Below are 12,702 nucleotides of genomic sequence, written 5' to 3'. Positions count from 1 at the left end.
CAAAATACTAAATTCTGAATATTTGGATAGCATAGTTTCGATCTATTGTCCTCCCTCCGTCACTACTGATCAACAAGATTGGGATGAGCTTTTTTCTATGTTCACCAAAAAAACATTGTTATTAGGAGATTTCAATGGCCATCATTGCAGTTGGTCTTACAAGACAGATCCCAGAGGTAACCAAATCTTTGACTCTTTACTGAACTCCAATTTTGTTATATTAAATGATGGCCGGCCCACTCGGATTAAGTCAGTCAACGGTACACTCCAGCAGTCATCACCCGACATTACCATTGTGTCTTCTGACGTGGCAATTGATTATGATTGGACCACTTTAAATGAAACGTTAGGGAGCGACCATTTTATAATAAAGATATCGACTAGTGCAAATCACCAAACGTCGTTTATCAGAAAAAGGAATTTGAAGAAAGCTGATTGGGATTCATACCATAAAACTCTAGAAGAAAAATTTTCGAGCTATACACTGTCTGAGGATCTACAAGAGTCATACAATGCATTTGTTGGCGAGTTAAATAAAGCCGCAGATGAGTTTATCCCTTTTATCAAAATCAGCCAAGACCCGTGCTCCAAATTTATACCGAGACCTTATTGGAATGCCAGATTATCGAAGGCTGTAGCTGAACGTCGCTTGGCACTAGGAGTCTTCAGACGCAATCCCACTCCGGACAATTTGTCTATTCTTCAAGGAAAAATAAGTGAAGCGCAAAGAGTTAGCCGAATTGCTAAAAGTGAAGGATGGCAAAAGTTTTGTTCATCGTTAAATGAAGTTACGTCTACTAGTGAAATGTGGATGCGTATGAAATGGATGAAGGGGCGCAAAGCTGAAAAACTGCATGTGGATAAAAATCGCTCATATAATTTATTACGTGATTTATGTCCAGATTATGTAATCGCTAAACAGCCAGAATTCAACTCTTGTAATTCACAGTTAGAATCGCCAATATCTTTACATGAGATGGAGCAGTGTATAAAGCTTTCTGATACGGCACCAGGATGTGATGACATATCGTTCTCCATGATCAAAAAAATGCCTAAAAATGGTAAGAACCTTTTAGTTTCTCTATACAATTCATTTCTAGCGAAGGGTTTTGTTCCTATCCAGTGGAGAGACATCCGCATCTGCCCGATCCCTAAACCTGGTCGTGTTCCCAACTCTTCTCCGTCCCTCCGACCTATTGCCCTCATATCATGTCTATGCAAAATCTTTCATTCAATTATAAACAAGCGCCTGGAATGGTATTTGGAAAAGAATGATATGTTGTCACAAAATATGATAGGCTTCAGGAAGTGTCGATCTTGTTTAGACGGACTGTCACATTTGGTAACGAAAATTCAAACAGGTTTCTCTAATGGTCTTGTCACACTAGGTTGTTTTATTGATATCAACAATGCCTACAACAACATCGACATTAATGCCCTATTGTCTATTTTAGATAACCTCGGAGCAGGTTCAAAAATCTGTACATATTTGTGGAACTTTTTAAGAGAAAGACGTCTTAACATTCTTGCAGATAAGTCAGTAGTTTGTCGCAATACAGGTCGAGGTCTAGCTCAAGGAGATCCTCTTTCTCCACTTCTGTTTAACGTAGCGACAATAAACATTTGTAAGAATTTTAACGACCGAATTTTCATATCCCAATATGCAGACGACTTTGCTTTGAGCGTGACTTGTAAAGATAGTAACAAAGCTGTGTTAGAATTACAACCTGCGCTAGATTCTGTGGCTATGTTATTGGATGAGTTAGGTTTAGATATTTCTCCGTTCAAGAGCAAGATATGTTTATTTACTAGAAGTCGAAATGTTCCTAATAATATTATCCTTAAAATTAATAATACCAACTTACCTTTGGTGGGCAGTATCAAATACCTTGGGCTGTGGCTGGATCGTTCTTTGCGATGGGGGAAGCACATCAATGAGACAAATCAAAAAGTCTTAAAATTCCTTAATGTCTTTAAAGTTTTATCTGGTTCTGGCTGGGGCATACATCCCAAACTTCTCAGACGGTTATATTTGTCTATAATTCGAAGTAGACTAGACTACGGTAGCATCCTATATGATAATAGTTGTAAGTCGCACTTATATAAACTCGATAAAGTCCAGAACCAAGCTATGAGAGTGATAGGTGGGTTTATCAAAACAACTCCTATACATGTGATGGAATCCGAACTTTGTCTCCAACCACTACACATCCGTAGATACTATTTAGCTGGAAAATATTTATTAAAAATCAAGTCATTTCAAGATAACCGTATTATACCACTATTGGAGGAATTCAATGTGTCCCATATTCATAGTCGATTCTGGCAACAAAAGAAAAAGCCCTTGCTTGTCCTGCTTTACGCCGATTTAAAAGACATACCATTACATTCAACACGGCATTTGGAAATGTTCTCTTTCGACACGTGGATTTCAAACATAGATCTTTCTAACAACATTAAATTTATGAAATTAGTATCTAAAGCTAAGCGACAGTACAACGTATTAGAATTAAAAGCAATCTGTACGGAGGTGATGAAGGATTATGAGACATACTACAAAATTTTTACAGATGGGTCTAAAGATGAGAATGATCTGGGTGCTGCTGTTTTTGACCAACAATTAGGATATGGATTTAAATTTAAAATTAATGCTAAAATATCAATAATGAATGTAGAACTTTTCGCAATAGGTGAAGCTTTATCGTACGCAGAAACAATACCCAACAATAACATTGTAATCTTCACAGATTCGAAAAGTTCGTTACAGCATCTGGCTCGGTGTACTTCGACATTTCGAGGAACACCGACAGCCTACAATATTATAAATTCATTATTGCAGCTTAATTCAAGATCAAAATCTATAGTCTTGCAATGGGTTCCATCACATGTAGGAATTGCTGGCAATGAAATGGCTGACCGACTCGCGAAAGAAGCATGTAGCGAAGGAATTGATGTGTCTTTGCTCCCTTTTTATTCTGACTGCATTTATCTAATTAAGAAGACCAGTCATGAATCTTGGAAAGAGTATTTCGATGAAAGATCAAAGGAGAAGGGTATATGGTATAAAACTATCCAGCCACAGCCACCTACTTTGTCGTGGATTGACAATAGTTCCTTAAATAGACAGGATATGACTCTCATGATGCGTCTTCGTTCGGGGCACATTCCATTGAATAAATTTGCATATCTTATGAAAAAAGTTAACTCGCCTAATTGTAGTGTTTGCAATATACCAGAAGATGTTGTCCATATTTCAATGGAATGTGCCCGAAATGAGGAACATAGAAGAAGACTTTTTAGATATACCGCCACCAATTCTGTCGGCTTTATTAATACTGCGTTGGCCTACCCGCTCTCGGCGGAGGCCATGCAATTGTTACGGTTGGTTAGGACTGGCATCGAGAAAAGACAACAATAATTACTTCTGTCTTTTCTCTCGATGCCAGTCCTATTCCTTCTTTCATATATTAGAGCTATATAGAGAGGCATATTCGCCCAGCGAATAATCTCGTAAAATAAAGATTAAAAAAAAAAAAAAAAAAAAAATCAGGCGGCCTTAACCAGCAATTATTCTATCGTAGTCATCGACTGTGCTAGTGTAACCATCAACCATGCTGCCTTAACCATCAACTATGCTATCGTAGTCATCGACTGTGCTAGTGTAACCATCAACTATGCTGCCTTAACCATCAACTATGCTATCGTAGTCATCGACTGTGCTAGTGTAACCATCAACTATGCTGCCTTAACCATCAAATATGCTATCGTAGTCATCGACTGTGCTAGTGTAACCATCAACCATGCTGCCTTAACCATCAACTATGCTATCGTAGTCATCGACTGTGCTAGTGTAATCATCAACCATGCTGCCTTAACCATCAACTATGCTATCGTAGTCATCGACTGTGCTAGTGTAACCATCAACCATGCTGCCTTAACCATCAACTATGCTATTGTAGTCATCGACTGTGCTAGTGTAACCATCAATCAGGCGGCCTTAACCAGCAATTATGCTATCGTAGTCATCGACTGTGCTAGTGTAACCATCAACCATGCTGCCTTAACCATCAACTATGCTATCGTAGTCATCGACTGTGCTAGTGTAACCATCAACTATGCTGCCTTAACCATCAACTATGCTATCGTAGTCATCGACTGTGCTAGTGTAATAATCAACCATGCTGCCTTAACCATCAACTATGCTATCGTAGTCATCGACTGTGCTAGTGTAACCATCAACCATGCTGCCATAACCATCACCTTTGCTATGTAGTCATCGACTGTGCTAGTGTAACTATCAACTATGTGGCAGTAACCACCAACTATGCTATCGTAGTCATCAACTGTGCCATAGTAATCGTCAACTATCATCAACTGTGATAGTATAACCTCAAGTTGGCTATCGTAATCATCAACAGGTTATCGTAACCATGTTGCCGTAATCAATCATGCTATCAATTTTAGAGATTGTGTGCATCAAAATCATCAACATTGTCGAAGGAAAGTAAGTAGTATTCCGTAGAATAGAATAGAATAACAAAATATAAATTGTGTGTTCTAGGATGCTGAGTAATGACCTCAATCAGGAACCTCGGACCAAGGGTCAAGAATTCGCACAGAACGAGATCGTTCGCCTGACCTCAGAAATACTAGCGTTACAGGTAATGTTCATTCCACCCTCCTTTTTAGGGTTCCGTACCTCAAAAGGAAAAAAGAACCCTTTTAGGATCATTTTGTTGTCTGTCTGTCTGTAGTCTGTCCGGCTGCCGTGTCTGTCAAGTACTTCCCGTTGACCTAGAATCATGAAATTTGGCAGATAGGTAGGTCTTATAGCACAAGTAAAGAGCAAAATTCGAAAACTGTGAATTTGTGGTTACTTCACAAAAAAATAAAGTTTAAATGTGTTCATGTTTATTACAATTCATATTTTTATCAATCAATTAGTATTTTCAATTTTAAAAGTAAGATAACTATACCAAGTGGGATATCATATGAAAGGGTATTTTGTGATTTATAGTGGAAAATGTCAGAAAAATAACCAAGTACGGGACCCTTGGTGCGCGAGTCTGACTCGTATTTGTCCGGTTTTTTTACAGGAGCGCGTAGACAAACTTTCGGAGAGCTGCCGAAGATACAAGAACCAGATCAGATTGTTGCTGCAGAAACTGAAGGAAGCTGGCGTTGAACAAGTTGAGGATATCTTGGATGGTACATATTTTTTCTAAATACATTTTGGTAAAGCGGACTTCGTCTGTGTTGGCGTTTGTTGGCGCGCGTGCTCTGCCTTTTTGGAGTGTTTTTTTTAAAGTGGCCGGGTTTTGTGTTTTACTGGTGTTTTTGGTGGTGGAACTGACTGGGAAGCGCTCTAAAGGGGTGCCGCGTGTGTGTCGGCGAGCGCCGGAACGGACGAAGTCCATTCTTATATAGTTCCCTAACTTGTAAGTAATTACAAACTTAACATTGGCTAATCTTTGTAAAGCCAGACGAGAGAGAAAAAAAAAGGTGAAGCTGATTGACTGATCTATCAACGCACAGCTCAAACTACTGGACGGATCGGTCTGGGCATGCAGATAGCTATTATGACGTAGACATCCGCTAAGAAAGGATTTTTCAAAATTCAACCTCTGAAGGGGTAAAATATCATGGGTTAGAAGTTTGCGTAGTCCACGCGGACGAAGAAGCATGAATAAGCGAGTTTTATTTAAAAAAAACAAAGACAAAATTATTCAAAAACAATCGTTAAAATTTCACGCTGTATACAAGCATATTCCATATTATCGCTCCAGCAATGCGCGGGACTTCAATTGCTTTTATACATGGCATAATATTGTATATCAAATCTTTGAAAAGAGCAACCGCCGAGTTTCTTGCTGGTTCTTCTCGGTAGAAAAGGCATTTCGAACCAGTGGTAGATGCTTTTGACGATTGAAAGAACTTGTAAAAGTCTAATTGAATAAAAATATTTTGAATTGAATATTTGTATTTTCTTTCAGATTCAGCGATAGTTCAAAACACGCCGACGCCACTCGAAGTGAAGCCAGTAATGCGTAAAAAGGAACGCGAATACCTCGGCATGTTTGAATACAAGCTGCAGGACGAGGGGACTATTATCAAGAAACTTATTTTAGGTCAGTCATCATCATCCGCCTGTGGACGTCCACTGTTGGACATAGGCCTTCCCTAAAGAGCGCCACCACACCCAGTCCTCAGCCTGCCTCATCCAGCCACTTCCCGCCAGCCGCTTTATATCGTGCTGGAGAGCGTCTCACTACGCTTGCTTATACGCGGTCTCCACTCAAGGACTTTCCGGCTCTAACAGCCATCGCCTCTACGACAGGCATAGCCTGCCCACTGCCACTTCAGCTTGCTAATAGTTTGGTCTATGTCAGTGACCTTGGTTCTTCTGTAGGCCAGTAGTGTTTTTTTTTTAGCTTAAAACTAACAAAGGGCGTAGATTTTACGAATTTTGGAAGACTATTCAATAATCACGAAGAAATAATTTGTTTTTGACCCAAGCAGCAAACCTATTCGGTCCTCCTTATTTCCAGATCTGAAGCCCCGCGTGGCAGTAAACCTGTTGCCAGGGTTACCAGCATACATCTTGTTCATGATGATACTACACACGGACCACGTGGACGACGAGCCCAAGATGCACGGCCTCATCCGCGCCATACGCATGGCTGTGAGGAAGACGCTCCGGCGACGCGCCGAGAGCGTGGAGTACAACACCATGTGGCTCTCTAACATTCTCCGGTAAGTGTAGATAGTGCCGGCTTTTGGTGGGCGTGCAGGGTCTAGGGGAACACCAGGGTCTTAGGGAACGCCAGGGTCTTAGAGCACGCCAGGGTCTTAGGGCACGCCAGGGTCTTAGCGGACGCCAGGGTCTTGGGGTCGCCAGGGTCTTGAGGACGCTAAACAGCGCTCGTCGCGCAAGGGGCATACGTTGCTCGCGGCGCTCTTTATTTTCTAATTATTATCTACTTATTATTACATATTTTCCGCGCTGGACAGCAAAGCTGATCCTTTGCCCAAAAAATGAGCGGACCCTATAAATTAAATATTTTCGTTATATTAATAACAACAAAGTTGTTCTTATACTTGTGTAAGCCTTTCCTTCTTAAAAAATACTTATAACTCTTCTACTCCGTGGACTTTTTTCTTCTACAGACTCAAATATTTACAGCAAGGTGAAATCTAAATAGTCAACTTTTCTTTCCAAGACTTGAAAATTACAGGAAAAAACTTGCTATAAGCCAGATGAAATATTTATAGTCCATATTTTCTACCCAAGACTATTGTAATTTACAGCCAGATGAAATATTTATAGCCCACATTTTCTTCCACAGACTATTGAACAATCTCCGGCAATACAGCGGTGACGCGATGTACCAAGAAAGTAATACCCCGCGACAGAACCAACAGAGCTTACGGATATTCGACCTGTCAGAGTACCGACAGGTGTTGTCTGACGTCGCCATAGGAATTTATCAAGGTATGATCATATTTTATAGGCGGACTATTGACGGAATGTTGGTGGACTATTGGTGGACTATTGGTGGACTATTGGTGGACTATTGATAGATTGTTGGCAGAATATTGATCTAGACTCTAGGTAAACTATTGATAGGCTACTTATTGTGGAAATACAGAAAAAGTAACACCCCGCGACAGTAGCAATAAAGTTTACGGATATTCGACCTGTCATTTATAAAGGTATGATCATATTTTATAGGCGGACTATTGATAGGCTTGACGGACTATTGGCAGACTATGGCCACACTGTTGACAGGCTTTGGGTAGACTATTGACAAACTTGTAAGACTATTGACAAACCATGGTAAGAACTTAGACGGATTATTATTTATTATTATTAACTATAGGCAGATTCTTGACTGACTATGGACAGTATATTGACAGACTGTTGGCACACTAGATAGCCTATGCTCAAACTAATACCATAATTGGTGTAGACTATTGAGAGGTATTGAGCCGACTATTGACAGACTATTTAGACTATACACTTGCCTTTCAACATCACCTACCCTTTACATTCCAGGTCTAATAACCCTGCTCGAGCGTCACTTGGAGCGTCTAATCTTCCCAGCCATACTAGAATACGAAGAGATCAGTGGACTATTGGGCCCAGCCAAAGCCGCCGCCCCCTCTCCCCCCTCCGCAGGCCCAGCTAGACTGAAACATGAGTTGGCTACCACGCATGAACACCTGAAAGTCCACGCTGTTGATACTTCGCTCCGAGTGACCATCTTTAAACAGGTAATGGGCCCAGATGGGTCAGAAATATGTGTGTATGTGATTTAGCGTTCCATACCTCAAAAAGAAAAAAGGAACCCTTATAGGATCACTTTGTTGTCTGTCCGTCTGTCAGAAAACTTATAGGGTACTTCCCGTTGACTTAGAATCATAAAATTTACCAGGTAGGTAGAACTTATAGCAGAAGTAAAGGAAAAAATCCGAAAACCGTCAATTTTTGTGGTTACATAATTAAAAAAAATAAAATGTGTTTCAATATTCAAAGTAAGATAACTATACCGAGTGGGGTATCATATGAAAGGGCTTTACCTGTATATTCTTAAACGGATTTTCGTTTATTTTTATGCGCAATAGTTTTTGATTTATCGTGTAAAATTTCGGTAAAAATACCCGAGTACGGAACCCTCGGTGTGCGAGTCTGACTCGTACTTGGCCAGTTTTTTTTTTATATATGAATAAATCCAGCTTTTAGGCTAAAATAAGGGCTAAAATATACCAGGTAATGCAAGTGTAAAAGTCTAAAAGTCAGCGCTGAGAGTTACTATATTTAAACAGATCCAAAACTGAGGTTTAAAGTAAGGAAGTTGTCAAATAAACCTAATTATTCAAGTCCAATAACCATTTAATCTTTAATATTTTTTTATTTCAGCTATTCTACTATATCTGCGCTTACAGTCTCAACCAGCTACTCCTGCGCAAGGATCTGTGCTGCTGGGCCAAGGGACTGCAGATCCGATACAATATATCCCACCTGGAGACCTGGATCAAGGAGCATTTGGCTGAATATGGCCAAAAGAACGTAAGTGCAAGCAAATACTAGATCTACTCTTCTGATCATGCGTAAGGATCTGTGCTGCTGGGCTAAGGGCCTGCAGATCAGATACAATATATCCCACCTGGAGACCTGGATCAAGGAGCATTTGGCTGAATACGGCCAGAAGAACGTAAGTGCAAGCAAATACTAGATCTACTCTTCTGATCATGCGTACGGATCTATGCAAGGGCCTGCAGATCAGATACAATATATCCCACCTGGAGACCTGGATCAAGGAACATTTGGCCGAATATGGCCAGAAGAACGTAAGTGCAAGCAAATAGTAGATCTTCTCATCTTCTGTTCCTGCATAAGGATCTGTGCTGCTGGCTAAGGGCCTGCAAATCCGATACAATATATCCCACCTGGAGACCTGGATCAAGGAGCATTTGGCTGAATATGGCCAGAAGAACGTAAGTTCAAACCATTCTTACATGGGGTATATACTTACATAAGGTTATTCAAGGGGCAGATAAAAAAATCTTGGAAAGCCTGCAACGCATTGTTGGTTCCTCTGGTGCTGCAAATGTTCACGACGCTAACCACTTAACATCAGGTGACCTGTCTGCTTGTTTGTTCCTTCCTTGATTATATTAAAAAAAAACATCGACCCTCGTTCGCAACTACGTAAGGATCTGAGCTGCTGGGCCAAAGGGTTATAGATCAGATATATATCTATTTGGAGATCTGGATCAATTCATTTTTATGGCATAGATAAATATAATTCTTTAAGGCGATTTTTAACTATGGGCAAAGATTTCGATTCACGAATATTTCTGGGCGGAACATTTCTCACAGTTGCGCAGCATAAACTGAAGATGATTCGTGGAGTTTGGAGCCATAAGGAAGCTCCTTCGTGTAAATCATGGAATTCCGCAAAGTCAGGCCTGCTTCAATCCAAAGTTATTTTTGTTTTCAGATGGAAGAAATCCTCAGCGTACTAAAACCTATAACGCAAGCAGTGCAACTGTTGCAAGCCAGGAAATCCATGGCGGACGTTAGGAGTACGGTGGAAATGTGCGCCGACCTGTCCGCTATGCAAGTTTGTAAGGTAAGGTCACGAAGTAGAAGTAGGAATTTTACTTCCAATACGAGGTTTTTTTTAAAAAAAAGAATATTAGCCATGTTAATCATGACTAATATTCCCCTTTCCCCTCCAACTAAGCGCAAAGCTGTGTTAGGAGTAGGTACGACAATAGTGCAACGGGTGGGGTTTGAACCGCCGACCTTTTAAAATTTGAATTTCGGCTCCTCAGCCTGTTGAGCTATTGAGGCTATGAGGTTAGTCTAATTGTAAATTTTTCGAAATTTTGTCAGTCTGTTTTTTTTGATTTTTTTCATGAAATATTGTTTCGGGTGATAAAGATCCATTCATATGTAATGACCAGAAGAGGTGAAGTATGAGAATGAGCTCAACTACAGGTCATGGTCCTGTATCATTGTTTCATTTCCTCGCAATCGAATTGAAAAGCAGTATATAACTTGGTCGTAAAACTCATTTTATCCTCAACTTAAATATCTGCCATCGCCAATAATGGCTTGTTTTATACCCTTGTTGTACAATCTACTATTTATTATTGCAGATCCTCAACATGTACACCCCAGCGGAGGACTACGAAGTGAAAGTGACGAAGGAGTTCATCCACGAGATACAAAAGCTGATGCAGGAGCGAGACGGCCCCGACGCCAACAAGAAACCGGTAAGATTTAGCTCAAACTAGCCGATGCCCGCGACTTCGTCCGCGTGGATTTAGGTTTTTCGAAATCCCGCGGGAACTCTTTGATTTTCCGGGATAAAAAATAACCTGTGTGCTAGTCTAGGATATTATCTATCTCCGCCAATTCTCTAATTTCAGCCAAATCCTTCCAGTAGTTTTTGCGTGAAGGAGTAACAAACATACACACACACATACACACAAACTTTCGCCTTTATAATATTAGTGTGATGAGGTATTTCATCTAAATATATAAAAGGAAAAACTGACTGATCTATCAACGCACAGCTCAAACTACTGGACGGATCTGGCTGCAGATAGCTATTATGACGTAGACATCCGCTAAGAAAGGATTTTTGAAAATTCAACCCCTAAGGGGGTAAATAGGGATTTAAAATTTGTGTAGTCCACGTGGGCGAAGTTGCAAGCATAAAATAGTTCCTAATAAGATCATAGATTCCTAATAAGATACTTCCCAATATGATAAAACGGAATGAATACCGTAATAATATTACGAGATCCTATGTAACGCTGCGTACAGACTATAATATAACATGACTTATTTTATGGTTATATAACTTGTTTTTAGTTTTGACTCATGTTATATAACAATGTAACAATATTAGTTGATTGAATATATAAAGTTACATGTTATTTATAAATTGTTATAATAAGTTTATGAGTTTAATAAGATAGCATTCAATGGCTTATTTGTCACTAGCTGATACCCGCGACTTCGTTCGCGTGGATGTAGGCTTTTTTAAAATTCCCGTGGGAACTCTTTGATTTTCCGGGATAAAAAGTAGCCTATGTGCTAATCCAGGGTATAATCTATCTCCATTCTAAATTTCAGCCCAATCCGTCCAGTAGTTTTTGCGTGAAGGAGTAACAAACATACATACACACACATACAAACTTTCTCCTTTATAATATTAGTGTGATTGGATATAAAGAACAAGATTTTGAATTATTCAAAGTAATAATGACTGTTTTTGTTTTCAGCACAACCTTCTAATGGACACTAAAATGATTTACGCAGTACATTTCGACTTCTGCCCGTCGCCCATTCGCCTAGAAGACATAGAAGTGCCCGAAGTGTTGGAGCTAGAAGGCCTTTTGACCAAGGTGTAAGACGATGAAAATTGATACAAGAAGATAACTTTCCTTCTGGAGCCTTCTAGATGGTAGATAAAAGAGTGTAAAAATGAAGTTCATTCACGAATAAGAAGATTTATTTAAAAAAAAAAATTATGAATGGTGGTAGATTCTTGAAGTTCCTTTCGAGTCTTCTAGAAAGTGTTATATAACTACTATTAATTTACGAGAGATTTAAATAATGTTTGATGATTACTAAAAAAGAAAATACCTATGTTTTGGAATTTACTGGAAGGTATTTGTGATTAAGAAATACAAAAAACTGGAGAAATCTTAGTTTAGTTACATTAAAAAATATATATTTTCTTTAGATGTTACATTCTTATTTAAACATATTGTATAAAAATAAGATATGTACATTCCAAAAACATTCGTTCTGGAGTTTTCTAGATGATGTTCACTGTATAGAAACAATTAAAATGTACTTATGCCTAGTAAAATTATAAAAAAAAACTTAACCTATTATGTTTTTCATAAATAAATGTTTTTTTTTTTTTTAGTATTAAGAAGTATTTTTTGTTTTGTACTTTTTGGTGTTCTTATTTTCAAAATGATGTTATTAAGTTATACTACAAGTTTTTATTTATAAGAATCATTTATGGAATAAGATTCAAAAAATATGTGTTATTAGTTATATGTGATGAAAATATTTTTGACCTCGGACGACAACAACAAATCAGGCAAGTCATGTCTTTGAACCGATTTATTTGTTTGTGCTACCCTATCTCTCGAACAGATTGACCGATT

The 12,702-nt window shown here is 39.0% G+C and overlaps 1 protein-coding gene across 2 annotated transcripts in view; it reads left to right on the top strand.

The window, feature by feature from the left end:
- Positions 1 to 12,148, top strand: part of LOC123879234 (unconventional myosin-Va) — a 52,287-nt gene extending 40,139 nt beyond the window's left edge. For both annotated transcript variants that reach the window (XM_045926852.1, XM_045926850.1), the window contains 10 exons: positions 4,562 to 4,661; positions 5,097 to 5,208; positions 5,994 to 6,128; positions 6,549 to 6,753; positions 7,347 to 7,492; positions 8,057 to 8,274; positions 8,921 to 9,070; positions 10,005 to 10,136; positions 10,669 to 10,785; positions 11,803 to 12,148. In XM_045926852.1, the coding sequence (XP_045782808.1) occupies positions 4,562 to 4,661; positions 5,097 to 5,208; positions 5,994 to 6,128; positions 6,549 to 6,753; positions 7,347 to 7,492; positions 8,057 to 8,274; positions 8,921 to 9,070; positions 10,005 to 10,136; positions 10,669 to 10,785; positions 11,803 to 11,931 (1,444 nt within the window). In that variant the 3' untranslated portion in view covers positions 11,932 to 12,148. The remainder of the gene's footprint in view (positions 1 to 4,561; positions 4,662 to 5,096; positions 5,209 to 5,993; positions 6,129 to 6,548; positions 6,754 to 7,346; positions 7,493 to 8,056; positions 8,275 to 8,920; positions 9,071 to 10,004; positions 10,137 to 10,668; positions 10,786 to 11,802) is intronic.
- Positions 12,149 to 12,702: the final 554 nt, after the last annotated feature.

This window comes from Maniola jurtina, chromosome 27, assembly GCF_905333055.1.
Source record: "Maniola jurtina chromosome 27, ilManJurt1.1, whole genome shotgun sequence".
Classification (NCBI taxonomy): domain Eukaryota; kingdom Metazoa; phylum Arthropoda; class Insecta; order Lepidoptera; family Nymphalidae; genus Maniola; species Maniola jurtina.
This window is presented reverse-complemented; position numbering and strand designations above follow the sequence as displayed.